Below are 19,704 nucleotides of genomic sequence, written 5' to 3'. Positions count from 1 at the left end.
CACAGGTGAAAAATACCCAGCAAAAGGAATGCAGTTAAGTAAATCATAGTCACAAGTAGTAAAAGCAGTAAAAAAAAAAAATAGGATCACTGTTTTGCAATGGTGGTTCTGACTCACGCCAACTCTGTGTCAGTAGAACTGCGTGCCATACATTTTTAGGAGGGGATCGCCTAACCTTTCTTCCAATGCACCTTTAGGTGAACTTAAAATAATGGATCAATAAAATAGTGGATCTAAGTAGTAGTTAGCTTTAAAAAAACCTCAGAAGAGCTTTGGAGAACTAAGTGTCTCTTTCTAGCTCTATCAGTGATACACTGGGAACCTGGAATTGGCCACAGGATGAGTGTTTACACAAAGAAATCTGACAACAGGACAGCTGTTAAAACATCTGCCAACACACCTCTGGACCCAGGCAATCAATGATCACCAGGCGCTGGTCAAACTGTTCTGTCAAACGACTGTTGGAATTGTTCATGATATTGAATGGATCGGGCTGGTGTGAGCTGAATAGACCAGTCCATCACCTCTCACAAAAGGAGCCATTATACATCGGGGACCTCCGCATGTGATGCAGCACGGCGTCCACAGGTTCACTAGGATCTCGCCAAAGGTCCACTACGATTCAGAATAAGGCCAGATCCTGGCTGCTCTACAGGAAACACAGGAGCCACGAGGATGATCCCGGAGGCATGCCCTTGGCCCAAGGGCTGCTTCGTCTAGGTCTCAAGAACATCTCTGGTACCCTCAGACACAGAACTTTTTACAGAAATATTTATAACAGGTAATACTTATATATAGTGCAAAATTAAAACGCAAAAAAATGAGTATGCATTGACAACTCACTCCCCCTCCACTTCTGTCCCCCGGAACCCTCTTCCCTTCCCCACAGGTGACCCCGTTACCAATGTCTTCCTCTAAGTGTCCTTCTGGAAATGGTCTCTACATATACACACACACGACCCCTACGCCTTGTCTTCGCCATCTCGTTTCTATGCCTTTCCACCCAGCTGCCTTGTGCTTGTGAGCATCTTCGGGAGGTGATCCGGGCCACCATCCTCTCTTATCTGTGGACGGACCTCACCAAGTTCTTCTTATCGGTCTGTCAAAAGCAGAGTGAGGTCATTAGTCCCCCACATGGCTGTGTTTTCTTCAGTCCCAATACCACTTGGGACGTTGTGAATCACAATGTATTTGGCCAAATCAGCCGCCCCAATCCACAGCCACTCTCCTCTTTTCTAGGAAAACACCGTTGTCACTGAGAAGTGGCTGGTCGACCAGGGAAGAGGCTTCCCGCCCAGCCACTAGGCAGTGAGGTAGATCCAGGGGACGCAGTTTCTTGACCATGGGACAAGGTTGCACTGAGGTTTTCCAGTGGCAGTGATGGGAGTTCAGGGTCTGAAGCCTTAAAAGAATGGCTCTGTCTCCTCCACATGCTGCCAGTTGGATGCTAAATGACTGTGTGTGTGGAACTGGCAGCTCGGGGCTTCTTACTATCACCATGGAAAAAGGCTGCCAACCTTAGGCTCAGCCGCCGAAGGGCCAGGTCAGACTCAAGAGTGGGACAGAGGGAGTTTCTCACAGCACACGGTGGAAGGGATGAAATGCCTGCTAGCCAAAAACGGCATCATGAAAACAATCGCTCTCAAGAGGAGGAGGTTCGGGTCTACAACAATGAACTGGCTTCACAAGGAGCTTTTTAAGATTGTTTCGACAGGATTTCTGTAACAGGCGTGGTGCGTATGGAGCTTTACAAGCCAGCCCTCACTGCATCCGAGTTGGCCTGCCTCCGTAGTCTTTTGGTTTTTTCAACGTGAGTCTCATCGCTAACGTGGACTGTCTTGCACATTCTTCTTGCAGCTCGAAAGCAGCAGCCACTTCAGAGTGTGAGGAGATGGGTTCTCCACGTGGACCGGCAAGACCAGGCGAACTGTCATTTAGACACAGTGGGCGCACCCTAGCGGCTTCTCTATGGACGAACCTCCCATGCTGGTCTGATGCCAGCCCCTAAACCCTACTGTAGCGTGACCAGATCAGATGTCACTGAGTCGACTCTGATTTCAGGGGACCCACGAGTGTCAGAGAACTGTGCTCCGGAGAGGACACTGTGGCTCCTTTCTCAAAAGTGGATGGCTGGATTTTTTCTTCCAAGCTGCTTCTGGGTAGATTCAAATTTTCAAATATCTCACTCAACAGATGAACACGTAACACATTACTCTGCACCTTGCAGAGCCTCCTGGGCAGTCAAACCCAGACCAAAACTAAGGCCCGCTGGTCAATTCCAATCCACAGAGCAGAACTTTCCAGAGTTTCCAAGGCTGTAGATCTTCTGAGAACAGGCTGTTCCTTCTTCTCACGGGGGTGGGCTCAGACTGCTGCCCTTTCCAAGTACTTTAACCGGGACACAGTTAGAGACTCCTCTTGGGTCGTCTAAAGCCAAAGCCCTGAGTTCACTGCCGTTGAGTCCCACCTCCTTCATGACGTGCCCGCCTTTCTCCTACGAGCAGCTGGAGGATTTGGCGAGCAGCTTGACCCACGACACACCTGCCACCAGGCCTCCTTCAGGACCATCTCCCTAAGATCCCTGGCCATCCTCATCCTCTCTTCATAAGTCTTAACATCTGAACCACTCAGCTCATCTCTTCCAAAGCTGGCCTTGGCCATTTTTACAGATTTGCATCCGAAACTGGTCTTGGTTCGTTTCCCTCTTTGTTTTGTTAGCGCTCTCTCTCGCCACAGATCTGGAGGCACCGATGCCATGGACTCCTAAGCCATTCTCTTAATCCTCCCTGAACTCTGACCTCAGGGCCTGTGGCCTGGAGTCCTCGTCTACTGGTTCCCTTGCCTTTGGAGAACACCTTCTCCGTTGGACAAGAGCCATTTCAGCCTGCTTCATCATTTCCCTCCTTCATTCTTGCATCTTCACATCTCATTTCCATTGCTCCTTCCACTTTCGGCCCCTCTGTCTTAGCCTCATTCCATTTTTCCTACTCCTAAGAATCTCTTTTTTTTCCCCAAACACTGGCTTCCTTTTTAGCCTTCATTCTCAATACAAGTCTCTTTAATTTCATCTCTTGGGCTCCTTCTCTCTCCTTCCCTCCCCTCCCCTCCGCTCCCTTCCCCTCTCCTCCCCTTCTCCCTCTCTCTTTCTCTCTCTCTCTCTCTCACCCACAATGAGGTTTATTAGGGAAGAGAGTGGTAGATGCAAGATTATCTCACAATAAACAGTTCCCAGGGACAATTCCTCAAGAAGTCCAGGCTCCACTTACAGTTCAGAAGTCAAATCCAAATCATCCAGCAAGGTTTGCCTCAGAGGCCTTCTAGCCGAATCATCCAGCAAGGTTTGCAGCACCCCTTTTTCTATCTGGAGGACCTGGGCAGGGTCTGTGTGAAGTGATAAGTTGGGCAGAGGAGAGGTGCGGAGGCTGGGGGGACAATGTCCCCGTGCAATCAGCACCACCACACCCACCTGCACGTGTGTGTGAGCGAAATCAGAAGGATCTGGCCCCTTAGGGGCCAATGTGAAGAGCTCTCTATGGTTAGGCCACCAGACCTGCGGGCACAGAGGCTGGGCGAGTCTACCAAGCAGATGAAAGGAAATGACAGGGGAAGATGGCGAGCGGCACTGAGTGAAATGGAAATTTCCGCCTACTAGATTGGGAAGGACCAAAAATACAAACACAAACCAGTGTCGGCAAGGAGTTCTGAAACATTCTCGGGCAGGCGGGCAACAGGCAACGCCGATCTGCATTTTAAATGGTTACACCCTTTAACCCCACAACAAAGACGGAGAGGCCAAATCATTAGCAACCTGGGCCTTGTTTAGAACCAGAGATCAGAGGGGAGGTAGGAGGAACAAAAAAGGGAGAGTGGGGAGGGTGTGTCACATCTGAGGCAACTGGGAGTGTGCCATGTCCCTGAAACCTCCCGAGTTTGAGGCCCGGCACCAGCTGTTCTACAGAGCTCTGTTTGCAAAGGAGGCTTCTGGGATGCACAGAGGCTCTGCCTCCTGCTGGAAGTTCCACATGAATAAGCAGCTGCGCTGGGCCTCACCTCTGCCTTTACCCTTCCCACCATATCCCAGAATGCCTTTAAAACCCTGGGGCGTTGCTCCTCAAACCCAGCCAGCTCCTGGTAGGTTACCCGAGCTGAGGGATGTGTACACCGTGCAGCCTCCCACCTTTGAAGGGGGCGGCAGGTACTGAGGCTCAGGCTGTCTCAATCTTCTCACATCCACATGAAAACCGCCCGGGTAATACTCTACCAGCCCTGTGAAATTTTTACAGCATCACCACCTATGGCTGCTCTCATCCCCAAACACTGGTTACTGTGAAATTATGCCAGGATCTGGATCAAAGCACGGGGGTGAGGAGGCAAGTCAAGGCGAATTTCTACCTGATGAACTCATGGCAGAGAATCCAATTTCAGAGGGAGTTTCAGATTCGAGTGCATTAAAAAACCATCTCTGGCTTTGCTGCGAGCAGAGGACTTTATTAGAACAAATAAAACACGCCGCACTCAGCCTGGACACCAAGGTCATGCTGACGAGTTAGCCAAGGAGAGCCTTTCCTCGCCTTAGGAGAAAAGATCATAATCTTCCAATGACAAGCATCTGCTGCGGGCTTGGTTTAAGATGCACAGAGACCTGGGAAGAGTTCCAGGCAGTCAGCGTATTTATAACTCGCCTGCATTAGTCAGTGCACAGGCTCTGGCTGTTCCCAGAGTAACATTTGGGATTTGGGTAGAGTCAAGCACCTTACAAAGGCAGGGCTATCGCTCTCATTTTCTGTCCCTCAGACTCTCGAGGGGGCATCAGACAGCTCCCAATGGCCTCCGCCACCTCCAGCCCAGCTGTCCAGTAAGTGTCTCAAAAAGTCCCCACCCAAAGGTCACCCCAGATTCCTCTCCCACCCAAACGACCTAGACCTCAGCCACTGAACTATCAGCAGGCTTTAGACGCGCCTTAGCATCAAACCCCACGGTGGGGAGGGTCCGCCTCACAAGGATAAATGCAGGAGACGGTTCTAGAAGAACTTCACAAGTGTCTTAGAAAACGAGAGAAAGCCATTTTGCCTATAAGTTACCATGATGCTGAGGACAAGACTCAACCCCTCAGGGGTCATCTAGGGTGGCAGCACCTTTACTCTCCTGCTTTTAAAAGGGGTAGATAATGCTCCAGATCCGAGTGCTCTGTCTAGAAATGACCCCATCCTTCCCCTCCCCAGAATACCATAGTAACACCAATCCTTTATGGGATGGAGGCCGGCCAGGTGGGCTCTTCCTCCATGCTCGCCAGGGCCCCCAAGGTCCGCACCCCGCTACACACACACACTCCCCCCCACCCACTGGCTCCAACGAGGGCTGGCTAGGGTGAGAAGTCACCTGGCACACTGGGCTGGAAGATTTTATTCAGATCCAAGGAGGAGGCTCTGGAGTGGGTTTTCTGTGGCCGCGGTGGTGGGGTGGGAGGGTCCTCGCCCCTTTTCATGGCCTCTTCTATGGAAGTGCTAGAGTAAGATCTGCAGTAAAATAGGGGAAGGTCAGAAAGGCAACAGCAAAGCTTTAACTCCCGATGCGGAGATGCTCACAAAGGGGGAAGGGATCCCAAGCAGGCACAGAGCGCTGTGAGGCCTGTTCAAACTCCACTGTGCCCCGCGGGCTCCTCAAGTCCTTGCTCTCACGCTGCCTTGGACTTAAACGTGTCCCAGAGCAAAAGTTTTATGTAAATTTGAATCAGTGTCTAGTGAGCAGATTAACAAGACTTGTGTGGAAGCCCCCCGTCACAGGTACTAAGAGAAGGGCTTTGTGGTATCAAGTGCAGATGTTTCTCCTGATCACATGCCAATGCAAGAAACTGAGGTAGACAAGCTTAAGGTAAGGCTCTGATGTGACATTCAGACCAGGAAAGCGAATGCCAGCCAGGTACTCACGTCCTGACAAAATGAGAGTATCTTGGAAGTTTTCAAGCCAGAGCCCCATTCGAGCCTTATCCTTTAATCTTAGGGTAAAACCAAGTAGGCAACCTGGAGAATATGACTCCAGCTATGACATTTAAAGAAAAAGGAGCTAGAGAGGTGACCAAAGGTCACAGTAAAGTTACAGAGGTGCACGTCCACGTCCAAGTGCTCGGCTTCCAGATTCCATTAACAAAACGCTCTGTCACTGCCTTGGGAGTCAAGGGAGAAGTCCCCTGGCCACAGAGGCTACAGTGTATGCTAGAGTCCTTACTTTCTAAATGGCTTCAACCTGGGTGCACTGGTTGAAAGCCCAGAAACAGGCTTCAAGATCCAGCTTCTCAGAGGGTAATCGAGAAGAGCATTAAGGAGGTGAATGTGTCCATGCCCACAAGCTACTCAGCTTGTCCACTAACTCCATGTCAAGGGGGAACAGCACAACCTCGGAGTTAAGAGCTGTGTCCTGAGGACACAGTGACCTCATCAAGCTCTTCTTTGTGGACTAATTGAGGAGTTCTTCAAATAGTAGATTCTACAAGGTCTACCAGGCTCCTTCCGCTCTTGGCCATTCCGCTTTTAATTAACAGAGTGAACGTCTATTTTCCTGAATGAGTGCCTCAAGGTTACTTTGGGCGAGCTGAGGGTTTTGTTTATCATGCGAGGCTGCAAACTTCAGCGAAGCCAACACATGGCCATGTGACAAACTCTGAGATGGTCTCTCGACCAGGTGGTAAGACAAAGCAATGCAAAAAATGTGCATGGGAACTGAAAGAAAGCAACAAACCCTGAAACTCCCTGCTGTTAGTAGGGACCGCCTCACAGCTGGCCCTGCCACACACTTCTAGGGAGGGGAAGGTCCTTCATCATCCCGTGGAGCTGCTGGGGGATCCGAACACTTGCCTTTAGGTTGGCAGTGCGCCTCCTTATCCACTAGACCACCAGAGCTCGTATGGAAGAATGTTCCAACACTGCTGATAACTGGGACAACGGCTATAAAAGCAAAGTGCTTATATGGGGACTCATCACTTGAAATAAAATTGAGAGGACTGACATAGCAAGAAGAGACTGAAAGAATTCTGTGGCAGATAGAAATTGAGTAACGTAAGCAAAAGCAGGGCCACAACTAAGGCAAAACCCTGCGAGAGCAGGAGAAACAGGGTTGTGCCAGGGCCTACAGAGTTCACCGAGTGTACACACCTGTCTCATACAACCCCATACATACTACAGGTCTCCTTTCCATCTTATGTCCATGTATAATTCATGCATCTACATGTTCACACAGAAAGGTGCTGAATATCAAATGAGTGAGATTGCTTAACTATGACTTGTTGTGTGTCACTGAATCAGAACGAACTTCATAGCTGACCCTCTCAGCAGGTTTTCAGAGGCCGTAAATGGCAAAGAATGAGAATGCCCAACTTTCACCCATGGGACAGCTAGAGGATTAGAACAGTCGGCCTTTGGATTGGCAGCACAACTCCTTGCCCACTAGGCCACCAGAGCTCCCTGTCTTATGACTGTTGTTGTAGGCCGATGAGTCAGAACTGACTCACAGCTGACCCTCCAGTGGGTTTTCAGAGGCAGTGAATCACATGGGAGGAAACTGCCTGTCCTTCTCCCACAGAGCAACTGGTGGATTTGAACCACAAGCTTATGGGATTGCAGTGCCGCTATGACTACAATCAATTAAAATGTAAGTATGCAAGAAATCAGCAAATGAGGAAATGAGGACTGTAGCGGTGTTAGAATGGTCATTTCCCCCTCTTTGCCTCACATGTTAAAAAGCCTCATTTTTTTTAAAGAAGACAATTTTATTTCCTTGATCTGAAACTAGCTAAGATTAGCAATCATTTTTAAAAAGCCTTCGGGGTGAAGTTAGCTCATGAGACGGATCTATTCATTGCCATCAGTTCAGAATGGATTCGTGTAATCCTCTGTTGGGGTTCTGAGGCTGCATATCATAAGAGAGGAGACGGCCTACCCTTCTCCCTTGGAGCAGCTGGTGGGTTCGAACTCCCCGAGAGGTACAGTTTTTGGATAAGCAGTGTAACCCCCTATGTCCTTTACCACTGCAGCTCGATGTGTGTGTAGGGGTGTGTGTGTGTGTGTGTGTGTGTGTGTGTGTGTGTGTGTGTGTGTGTAAAATAGAAAGGCAACTTTCCATATGAAAATGTAAATACATTCTATATGGAACTGTGTATGGGACTGTATGGGATATGCATGCATACTCAGCAATATGCATATATGCACACAGATATGCAGAAATATGTATCAGTTAGTCAAGCACGTTAGTAAGAGAATACATGACCATGTGATCTTATAACTTTGCTCGCTTGGGGAGCAAGGAGAAGCCAGTAGGAGCCCCAAAAATGGGAAGCTAAACTTAGTTAATGTAGTTCATAAAAGGCACAGCACATTATCATTCTACAGCCCCAAAGCAATATAGACCATTTGTAAGAGATTCATTTACCCTTCTTTAAAATGGGCCAAGCATGATGTCACGACTTTCATATAAAAATTAGTTATTCCATTATTGGGGTTTAAAAAAAAATCTATAGATAGCCAAACTGTATAAACAAGGGAACAAAAGCCCAACTTGGAATATCCAGGTGTAAAAGATAAACGAAGAGATAACTCCTTGGGTTACAAGGAGACAAGAGTTCCTTTTTTTTTTTTTTTTTACTCTATTACTTTTGTGTGAGTGTACCATCAAATCAGATCTGACTGGTACAGGAGGAGATTGTCCCTCCTTCCCCCGCAAAGCATCTGGTGGATTGGAACCGTGCGCCTCTGGGATTGTAGTTGCAATTCATTGCCACTAGGCCACCAGAGCTCCCCGAGACAAGAGTTTCTTAAATACCAGTCTTTCAAGCACGTAAGGGAAGATGCAAATGAAATTCCCATTTTCAGGAATATGTCTACTGATGACAGGAGGAGAGATGGCATTAAGCAGAATGTAGAAAGCACACACGTAGCGGCTAATCTTGTCCTTCACGTTCTAGGAGGAGAAAAATCTTCCTGCTTAGTATCTCGCCTTTTGGCTGTTTCAACCACCCGGTGTCTCCTGTTTGGCCTCTGCGCCTCCTCTGCACATCTGACCCACAGCTCTGTCTTCCTCCTCCTCATCTATTGAAAAACCCTGAAGCCACAAGGCGTCACTAAGAGGGGGTGGATGGATGATACTCTCCGCTTCCCTGACTTCAGCACGCCGAAGTGTCACTCCTCACTGAACTCCTTCTCATGTCCTACTCCAGCTGCTATTCGTTCTTTCCTGCTTGGTATTTACCTTTGTCACAAGAGTGTACTTCAGCGTTACTTACCGCATCTAATGTTCTCCTCTTTCCAAAACTACTTCCCCCTGTTCTTTACCATGCTGAGAGACCTGGGTCTTCATGGCCTAGGCCACCTCTCCAGGACAGGGGACCAGAGAGCACCCACCTCCACCCTTGAGAACAGAAACAGAAGATTCTCCCCGGCAGCTGTGCGTGCCAATGGGCCAACCAGTGAAACTGACCACAGGCGAAGCTTCAACTCAAAAAGAAGAGCATGGATGGGGTAGAGCACGAGTTGAGGGTTTTCATGCCGAAGTGAGGGCGGGCGGAAAGGGCATCAAAGCAGAAAGGAAAGAAACACTACCTGGATCTTGGTCTTGCTTTGACACTGCCGGGATCCTTGGGAGTGGCTGAAACAAAGATTAGTCGTTGTTTGCTTGGGTTTCGTTTGTACCATTTTCCACAGGGCTCAAGGCGGTGCTGTCGAGTCAACTTCGATTCAGAGTGACCCTATGAGCAATGGAGCTGAAGCCTGCCCTACCGACCCCATCCACATCAGCTAGTGGGAAAGAGAGCAACAGGTAAACTGAGGCACAGGTGTCCAAGTAGGGACCTGGGACACCTCCTCACACTCATGCTGCCCTGATCTGAAAGAAATGGAACGTATAAATATTGACATACTAGGTTTTGGTGACATGAGATACAGCTAAAGTTAAAGGCATCATTAAAAGGAGAGAAAAAACCAATCTGTCCATTTCCTCACAGTTCTCTATGAAGCCATTCTCAAATCGCAGTTGACTAAGAAATTCCAGTCTAAAACGACAAGCTTTACTAAAGGTTCTCATACACCGTCTTGCATTCACACATGAGGGCTCATCACAACAGCTTAGTCAGAGACTGTAAACTAGTGTCCTCCGAAAGCTAGGAAGAAGCCTCCAGGACTCCATGCTTCCTGACATATACGACCAAAGGGACGCGGCCACAGGCACCAGAGGTCCCAGGGCAGCTGAAACGAGCTACCCAGCTTTTCCAATAAGAAAATGCTCCTGTGTGCCACATCTCTATGACCAAACCAGACAGCACATGATACAGAATGACCATTAAAGTAGCGTATCAATCGTAGGACTTTTCCTCCTGAAATGTGAAGCATGACCTTAGAGACGACTTCCTCATCACAATTTGTCTGGCATCATTTGAAACATTCACAAAGACACAAATCCTCTTTTATGTTCCCAGCCCTCACAGGAGACAGCTTGAGAAACCAGTCACTGGGGTCAAGTTTAGCGAGTGTTGCCATTCCCGCCCCACCCCCCACCCCAATCATGAAATGTTCTAAAAAGGTAAGGAAAATTGAGCAGAGAGAACAGAATTTCCAGAGAAGTACATGTTGCTTAACATCTGTTCGGGTAACCTCCATATGACCATATGGATCATATACGACCATGGTCTCACAAAGTTTGTTGGGTCTGGGGTTTTTTTACCCCCTGAAACGACAACAGCACTCCTTTAGTTTCTTATTTCCTTCTCACGGATTTAAAGACCCCAAATCCAGCACTGGACCATGAGTGGAACATGTGCTGGCGAAGCAGAGAACACGACTCACCCTCCTTCATGGTGCTCCAAAGATAAACACCCTCCTCGCCCCAAAGCAGCCTGAGTTTATGACGCTTGTTAAAATCCCAGGGTTAGCTATGCAGGGCAGGAAGGGGACATGGAAATGCTGGGAAATGTGAACCACACTCAAAACCCCACAGTGGGGCAGCTCCCCTTAGACATGGTCAGCTGCGTGAGAGAGGTGTGCTCCTGAGCTAAGCACCTCGCCTCGTTGTCATCAGGGCACGCGAGGCCCTCGGCTTCTGCCCTCTGCAGTGTAGCCATCGCCTCAAAACAAAGTGAGAGAAGCTCACTGCGCTGATGCCCCTCTTGCCCCACTGCATGCGCATGCGCCAAGATGCTGATGGAAGAACCTCTCCCTCCCACAAATCCCAGGCAGCAAAGAATGGGGCCCAGAGGGGAGGAGCTCCTCGAGCCATGAGGGCTGCCTTGGGGTGAAGAATAAGAGACTCACCCCAGGGCTGGGGGAGCCCTCTGAGCAGGTTGCCTGCTGCTGGCTCCAAGCCCCTCTTGCCTCTCGGGCCTCCCGCTCTCAAGGAGTCTGTAGGTAGAAGTGCTGGCAGTGTGAAGATACCACACCCCAAGACAAACTACGGCAACCGCAACCGATCGGCCCCCTGTCAACAGCAATTATCTACTTTTCTTTTCCTGGGGCAGGACGGGGTGTGGGAGGAGGGGTTAGCCCTGCTGGTGACAGATAGACTGACAGACAGATGTGGCGAGATGTGCTGATGAGCAGGGACCTGGCTGAGAGTCCCAGGACTTGGGTTCTCCTCCTGGCTGGGGCATGGATTCCGAGGCCCAAGAATCTTAGTCTCCTTCCCTCCAGAACACAGACAACAAAAATGCAGAACCGACCCACAGCTGACCCTCTGGCAGGTTTTCAGAGGCAGTTAATCTCACAGGAGGAGACTTCCCATCCTTCTCCCTCAGAGCAGCTGGTGGCCTCGAACTGTGTGCCTGTGGGACTGCAGTGCAGCTTCTTGCCACTAGGCCACCAGAGAAGAGTCCTAAATTTTCCACCTTAAAAATGAATGAATGGAATCCCAAAATCTCTGTAGATGTTCATTGAAATGAAAAATAAACAACCTAAATTTAAAAAAAAAAAGAAAAAAATGTGGTTCTCAACAGGCTTGGGCATGGCAGAAACGGGGAGGCTGGCACAGGGCAGGGAAATGTTCTGAACTGCTATTCACAGAGTTGCTGTGAGTCGTAGTCAACTCGACAGCACCTGACAACAACAAATGGAGTTCCTCCAGCACTGCCAAGAAGGTCCAGGCAGAAGCAGGTAATGGAGGAGAGAACTGCTCGACACCAATAAAGCTGCTGGTGACAGCTGCCACAGGGCTCAAATCACCGACAACAGTCAGGAAAAGGCAGAGTGAGGGGGACAGCCTACGAGTCCATAGCATGGCCCAGGGACACAAGGGCCAGGCCACCCCAGGGCAGTGCTCTCTGCAGAGCTAGGTTGGCCTGTAACTTTATTAACAATTCCACTGGGCTGCATGTACACTTAGACATTTTCAGCAACATCCTCCTTCCACCATAACACGGCCCCAGCCCTTCATCGCCACCATCACCATTAGCACCGCCAAGTGTGGTGGCAATGAGCAGGAGGGCTGTTTCTCCTGCCTCCACGCACATCCCTCGGGCAGGACTGGGGAAGTCTCCACCAGGTGCAAGAGGAGGCCGTCTGGACAACACAGCTCTGGGTAAGGCCTGGCCCACCCTGACATCCACCTTACGTGGCAGCCTGCTTTTCGGAGGTGTGGGTATCTGCCAAACCTGCCAGGGCATATCACTCTGTGAATTCAGAGCCAGGGCAACTGCTGGATCCTGGCTTCTCAGTTAGCTGGGAAGAGGCTGGAAAAATGGTAACCCTCTAGAACGCTCAAGGGAGGTCATGAAGTGGACAGAGATCATCTGGCACCTCTGGGGAGGGCTTCCAGTGGGAAGAAGGCTCGAGAAAGGCCACAGCATGCTCCCAAGCGCCTTGTGAGCAATACATTCCCGAATGCTTTGTGCATGCGTCACCCCTGGTAGGTTGTGTGAGATGGTGCCGTGTCTTATTCAATGATGGGATGTTACAAATGAGGGCTCTTGCTCACGCCCTAAAGAAGATTTGATACTAATGCTAAAACCTCCAGGAAGAAAAGCAGAAAGTAAGCTAGCGTCCTCACAGAGCATCAGCACTTAACTCCTCAAACCGAGACCATTTCTACCAATAACATGGAGTTCACGACAACCGGGACGCTTCCGCTCTGGCTCCCCAGATTTGAGCGGGGAAAAGCCGAGTGCATGCTTGCTCTCCACAAATATAAAGTGCGCTCCAATGATGAGTCAACAGCAACCCGCTTCAGTGGCCCAATTTGCCTGTGGGGTTCCCTATCACATCTGCTTCCAGGGGTGATGGCTATAGTCAATCAGAACCGAGTGGATTCTGACTCCTGGGGAGTCCACGTGTATGCAGAGCAGAACTGCTCCAGAAGGTTACCGAGGCAAGACCACCAGGCCTGCTGCCTTAGTTAGGTGCCTCTGTGTAGGTTCGAACCACCAACTTGTTGGCCAGTAGTCAAGTGCTTAACTCCTTAAAGCACCTTGTCATTCTCCTAAGAAACAAACTCACTGCCAGTTGAGAGGGTTAGAACTCACAGCGCCACTCCATCAGGTTCCCGAGGCTAAGTCGCAAGGCAAGGAGACTGCATCGTCTTCCTGGTGGATTTGAACCACTGGAGGTGAATGGCCCATGCGTTGGCAGCACAACTCCCTACAGGCTACACCACCAGGGCTCCCTGGCTCTCTTCTAGAAGTTCCTAAAATAAGCTACAGGGAGCTCTGTTCGCCTAGTGATAAGAAGCTGGCTGCAATCCAAGAGGCACAGGGTTCGAATCTACCAGCTGCTCCACAGGAGAACTGTGGATAGTCTCCTCCTGTGCGATTAAATGCTTCTGAAAACCCGCTGGAGGGTCAGCTATGGGTTGGTTCACACTCAATGGCACACAACAACAACAACAACAACTGGACTACACATCAAAATCATCATAGGAGCATCTCCAAAATATGGATATCCAGACCACATCACTGAATCTACCATCTATTCTCAAATTCATCTTCCTGCTCTCTCTCCTGGCCTTCACCACCACTCTTCCTTCTCCTATACCTTTTAAGCATGTAACAAACTTGATATCTGGAAAAGATTTTTTACAGCATAAGCCTCAAACGTTACGATGATTCTTCTGTTGCCAGCTTTAAGTCATAAGCCTGAAGATGACTAGTTAATCAAAGCAAATGTTTGCCTTCCTTAAGCGGGGAAGGCAGGGCACAGTTGGAGAGGAAGCGGCAAGTGCCCGCATGCAGGCCCACCAGAGCGCAGCCCAGTTGCACTGCACTGGCCTAAAAGGCTCCTTTTTAAGCTAAGGCGCATCTTGGTTCAATGACGGAGCCGTCAGAGAGCTGAGGATGCGAGACCCAGGCATTCTCTGCTGGCTCCAGAAGCGTAATTCCAACAGTTTGAGAATCTGTATTCTCTGGGAAGACTCCAATGTTGTCATTGGCTGCTAGGTGTGTTGTTAACCATTTGCACCTCCCAATGACTCCCATCAAGTATGAGACTCTCAGAGTGACATGATTGTGACTGTTCTCCTGGGAAGAGAACTATAATAAATAAATGCACTATCTATGTCAGTGGAGCATGTGCGCGCGCACACACACACTCACACACATTTCTCGTGTTTGCAAAAATCAAGCTCACTGCCATTGAGTCAGTTCGACTTCATAGTGACCTTGCAGGACAGGGGTGAACAGTCCCATGGAGTTTCCAAGGCAGTAAGTCTGTCCCCACCAAGCGGTTAGTGAGTTCCAGCCACGACCCACCAGGTTAGCAGCGGAACACTGTACCCACTGTGCCACCAGGACTTCTTTCCTGGCCTTTAGGTATAAAGAAAGTGTTTGTGATTTATACTTGGGAAATGGCAATTACCAGCTCCAAATGGGGCTCTCGACCCCAACCCCATGCCTCGCATTGTTGAAATCTTCTGAATGCCAGTGAGGCTGTCAATTCAAACTGAGCTATCCTTTCTGTGGCACTTCACCTGGGAACTCAGGAAGGAAACTGTCCTCTTCTCACACGAGAAAAGGGGGAGAGTGCAGAAAGCCAAGGCATTCACTCTCTTCTAATAGTATCCAACAGAACTATTTTGGGAGAAGTACACATACCATCAGAGATTTCACAACTTTTTACTTACTAACACGGTCACTTTTCAAATCAGAAATAATTGTACAGAGTGTATTCAAGTCAAGATTTGCTCATACCTGAATCCTCAGACACAACTTTTGGTGAGCCTTCAGCTGCAGTACCTTTGGAAGCTAGTGATGCTTTGTTTGAAGGAATAAGAAAAAGGGGAAGAAAAGGGAAGGGAAAACTATAAATTTTCATTTCTGAGGCATATTATATCAAAACAAAAAAAAATGTTCAGTTATCACTTACAAAAAAGGAAAAAAACAGTAGGTCTTACAAGTCACTAGAATTTGTTATAAAAACGGTGCCATCAATCGAACGGATTGAGAAATCATGGTACACGCACACGATGAAATACTATGCAGCAGTCAGGAGGCACGATTTCAAAACTTACTACGTAATTTGGGAGAGACTGGAGGGCATTATGCTGAGTGAACTCAGTCTCATAAGGACTAATACTGTATAGGAACATTATTGCAAAAACAGAAGGATAACTAGTAAAACATGTATGGAGAAGGGGGAAAGGGGTGAGAGCAGAGGGATGAGGGCGGGTATGTGGGAAATTATAGGGTCACACAATTTGGTGGGTAGAGGGAGGCGGTAAACGAAATGGGGAAAGACCTGGGGGGATCTGGAAAGACAGTGTAATGGTGGGCATAGGTGATTGATTTTACAAAACATAATAATGTTTGTATGAAACACGATGTGAATGAACGTTAGATAGTGTGAAACACAACGTATACAAACTTTGTATTCAAACCAATGTAAAATATAAAAAGTTAAATTAGAGAAAAGAAAATGTGTTAATGGTAAAAAAAAAACCTCCACAAATATTAAAAAAAAAAACCAAACAGGAGCTGTCAAATCCAGCATTCACTAAGACAAATAAAGACCTCCTGTAGAGTTAGCTTCTCCTTCTATAAAGAACAAAGTCCTATTTTTAATTTTACAGAGAGCACCTCTAGTGGATAGGAAGGGTACTACGAGGAAGTATCAGGCATTTCTATCCTTGGGTTAACACACTTAGAGGATAATGAGAAAGTCAGAGTCTTCTCAGAGACACCCCAGAAGAAAAGCTTGGTGATCTACTTCCAAAAGATCAGTCATTCTTCTCTGACATGTGGGGTGAGTCACAGGAACTGATGCTGAGTCACTAGAAACTAGGTTTTCTATTCCTGACCCTACACCAAGACTGATTTCATCAGGTATCTGGGTTGGAGCCCAGAGTTCAGTCTATTTAGAGTTCTCAGGGGTATTCCGATGGGTGGACTTCTAGGCAACAGTTAAAAGGTGATCATTTAACAGACACAGTTTGGTGGTAGTTAGCTGTACAAAGACGGTGTGTCTGGGGAAAGGGGCTGGGCACAATGTGCATGGCTAAAGCCCAGTGAACAACGGTAGTTATATTGGGGGGGGGGAAGTGGAAGTTGAGAAAAAACAATGTATAATATAAATGAACACTGATATATTAGAAATAGAAAGCATATAATTTCTCCTCCAGCCAGTACTAAATTTAAATTAAAGGGAAGAATCTTGCCCAGGAGACAAGCTTGTCCAAAGAAGAACCTGGTAGAGGCCGGTAGGGCTTGGAAGAGGAGTGAGACTGAGTCGCATCAAGTACTCTGAGGAGGCTTACATTTAAATGAATTGGTGGACCCACATCGGAACTCTGAAGAAATACACACTTGCAACAAGGGCAGGCAGACAAGGAGAGACTATAAAACAAAAAAGGGAAGGAAGAGACTGACTTTTCCACACTGGGACAAACTTCTGAGGCACCGTAAACTTGGTGCCCACCAGAGCCCACTTCCAAAGCTTGAGGCTGGGGTATGTTCATTCATAGTGATCACCAGCATCTACAGGAGTGCAAGTTGAAGGAATTCAATGGTGGAGAAACGGCCTGAAATTGGGCACGTTCCTGCAGCGTTGCCCACCTAGCATGCTCAGAAGTGTGGATGAGCCGGGAAGGCTTGCTGGCTTGCGGAGCACGATGTGGCTTGTTGACTGGGCCCCACCTGGGAGCTAGGGCTGAGCGAGGAGACCGGCAGGTCTGAGCACACGGAAAAATGTGGACTCCTAGGATTGCAGCTGATGCCCATGTGAGCTTCACCACAGAACCCAACCAGATGACGATAGGACGATCCACTCTGCGAGCTACAGTCAACTGCTACAACCTGCTGCTTGTTCCAAACTGCACTTAGCTTGTGAGATGCTCAAAGTTGCCAGGCTGAATAGAGAACTCTTCACGATATACCTTATCTCTCAGAGGACTGACTGGATAGGGCTGGGGAAATCAGAATTGACCATCTGAAAGGGGGATCTCAGGGAATGAGACATAAAGTCGCCGGCTTACACATTTTCATGAAGGAAGTTATTAATAAGATGACTAAAAGGGGGGGGAACTCTACAATGAACAAAATATAATGTAAAAGAAACTACTCATATAAATAAAAAAATTTTTAAAAAATGATTCAAGTATCCATTGGGGCAGATGATGGCCAGATATGTCTGCCTCTCTAGAACAAGTAATGTTGCCAAATGCATTTTTTTTTCTTAATAGAAAACATCCTCTTTTTTTTCCCTTTTCAAGAAGTTTTCCAGTGAAAAGCTGACTTAATGGCAAGTCTCAACAACCAAGCCGAAATTGCTCCTTGTAGTTCTTATAGATGAGCCGCTCTCGTTTTGTAGGTAGTGAGCTGTTATCAGCTACAAGGGGTTCGGCTCGAGATTTAGAAAGTCTTGATACTTTTCCCAGTTCTTGATCTTACTAATGAAGCAGATGACTCATACAGCCCGAAATCCATCTCCTGATCTTTGCACGTTAGGTGACAAACAGCCCAGCCTCTAGTCCATGTTTTGAGGCCCGAAAAAAGCCGTGGAGGAGGAAAGACCTGGTAGAGCACATCCGAGAAACCCAAAGTGTTGGGAAAGAGGTGTTCGTCCTGCTGTTCCACAGAGATCCAGGCCAACTCAACCTTTGCTTGATGAGATAGAACTCCAACACGGAACTCCGGGTTGGCCACTTCTCCCACACTTGTGAGGCAGACACACTGCTGCTTGTCTCCACGTCATGCCTCAGCCCCACAGTCAGAGAAAGACAAAACCCTGAAACAGTAAGGCTGCTCAGAACGGAATTTCCGCATGGTTGAAGGTGTATGCAAAGGTGTACTTCTCATCCTGTTCTGTATTCATATGTGTCAGTGCAAGAGACTCAGTTCTCAATTCCATTAGCGTCTAGCCATTGTCTAGTTAGTCTGACCAGATTCCAATGCAAGGTATCAAGTGATCTGAGGGTCAACAATGAGTCAAGAGCCAATGAGTTGGGGGTGGGGGGATGGTCTGAGCAGTCCAAGCTCCCGCTGACACTAGATGAACTATGGTTCTGCGACAACAAGGCCAAGTCCAAATGTGTTCACATACTCAAACCCCACACATTCTAACATGGTGACATACAGGACAATGAGCCTTAAAAGAAGAAAAACCATTGTTTTCATACCTTGTTTGTCATCGAGAGCGACATCTTGGGCAGAGCCGGGGAAGTCAGCCATGTCTTTAGAAGAAGGCTTCTTGGAAAAGAAAACAAAGTACATGAATTGGAACAGAAATGAAACAATATGCACATGTAATAAAAATATTCTAAAAGCAATTCTTTCTTCCCAATATTTATGGTTTCAGTAAACCACGAGGCTTAATGTTGCTTCATTTTTTGAAATGCCTGCTTAATTTGTATTTTTAAATATCCACTAAACTACATGTACAAAAGTTCCTATTGAGACAGATCTCTAGATTATACACCAGAATCCAACCTGGAATCCAGCCAGAGGCCTACATAGTATTTACCTACCTAGCCAGGAACAAATCTGTATTGTATGTACTTTTTCTACAGGATGGCGCATCCCCATAATTAAGTTATGAAAAAAGTGTCCAACTCTGATAAAATGACTTCTGTGCTGTAAAATGTCCATTTGATTGATGTTGTTGTCATTGTTGATGGCTGTCAAGCCAAGCACGACTTATAGCGACCCTATGAACAAAAGGCCTGAAACTCCTCTACATCTATGGACATTTATCAAAATTCATCGAGTTTCCAGAGGCATGTTGTTTAAGAAGTGGATGCCAGTCGTGCTTTTATTGATGAGCAGGTGAAAATGTTATAACTCATTTATGAGGTAAGCGTTCATTTACACTAAGATGAAAATCCAAATTAATCAATTATTTTAAAATTCCATTGAAAATCTACTATCCATTTACTTCTTCTTAAATATTAACTGAAATAAACTTTAAGAATTCCAATGAAATTCAAGAAGAATATATACTAATATTGGCTTTATATAAATACCTGAACTCTGGACAATTTAAGAAGAGGTAGATGGAGGACAGAGAAAGAACTTGTCAGTATATACCTTTTATAGTCTTGATATTTCAAGCATATTCAAAATAAAATAAACCACTTAGACAAAGCATAGTTACTATCTGCTACCTAGGGTTCCAGTAACACCCTTGGTACCAGCAATCAGGAGATCAAGAGATGACACATAGATCAATGGAATCGAATTGAGAATCCAGAGATCAACCCATCTATCTATGGTCAACTGATCTTTGACAAGGAGATGAAATCAGTGAAGTGGGG

The 19,704-nt window shown here is 47.5% G+C and overlaps 1 protein-coding gene across 2 annotated transcripts in view; it reads right to left on the bottom strand.

Annotated features, from left to right (window-relative positions):
• Positions 1-19,704, bottom strand: part of REPS2 (RALBP1 associated Eps domain containing 2) — a 235,850-nt gene that overhangs the window by 52,526 nt on the left and 163,620 nt on the right. For both annotated transcript variants that reach the window (XM_006892403.1, XM_006892404.1), the window contains exons 10-13: positions 18,571-18,640; positions 15,149-15,202; positions 9,588-9,633; positions 5,380-5,516 (exon numbers count right to left, since the gene is read on the bottom strand). In XM_006892403.1, the coding sequence (XP_006892465.1) occupies positions 5,380-5,516; positions 9,588-9,633; positions 15,149-15,202; positions 18,571-18,640 (307 nt within the window). The remainder of the gene's footprint in view (positions 1-5,379; positions 5,517-9,587; positions 9,634-15,148; positions 15,203-18,570; positions 18,641-19,704) is intronic.

The sequence above is a fragment of the Elephantulus edwardii genome, unplaced genomic scaffold (genome assembly GCF_000299155.1).
Source record: "Elephantulus edwardii isolate Elephantulus edwardi_28Jun2011 unplaced genomic scaffold, EleEdw1.0 scaffold00115, whole genome shotgun sequence".
Classification (NCBI taxonomy): domain Eukaryota; kingdom Metazoa; phylum Chordata; class Mammalia; order Macroscelidea; family Macroscelididae; genus Elephantulus; species Elephantulus edwardii.
The sequence above is the reverse complement of the archived record's forward strand: the minus strand, read 5'-3'. Positions and strand labels throughout refer to the sequence as shown.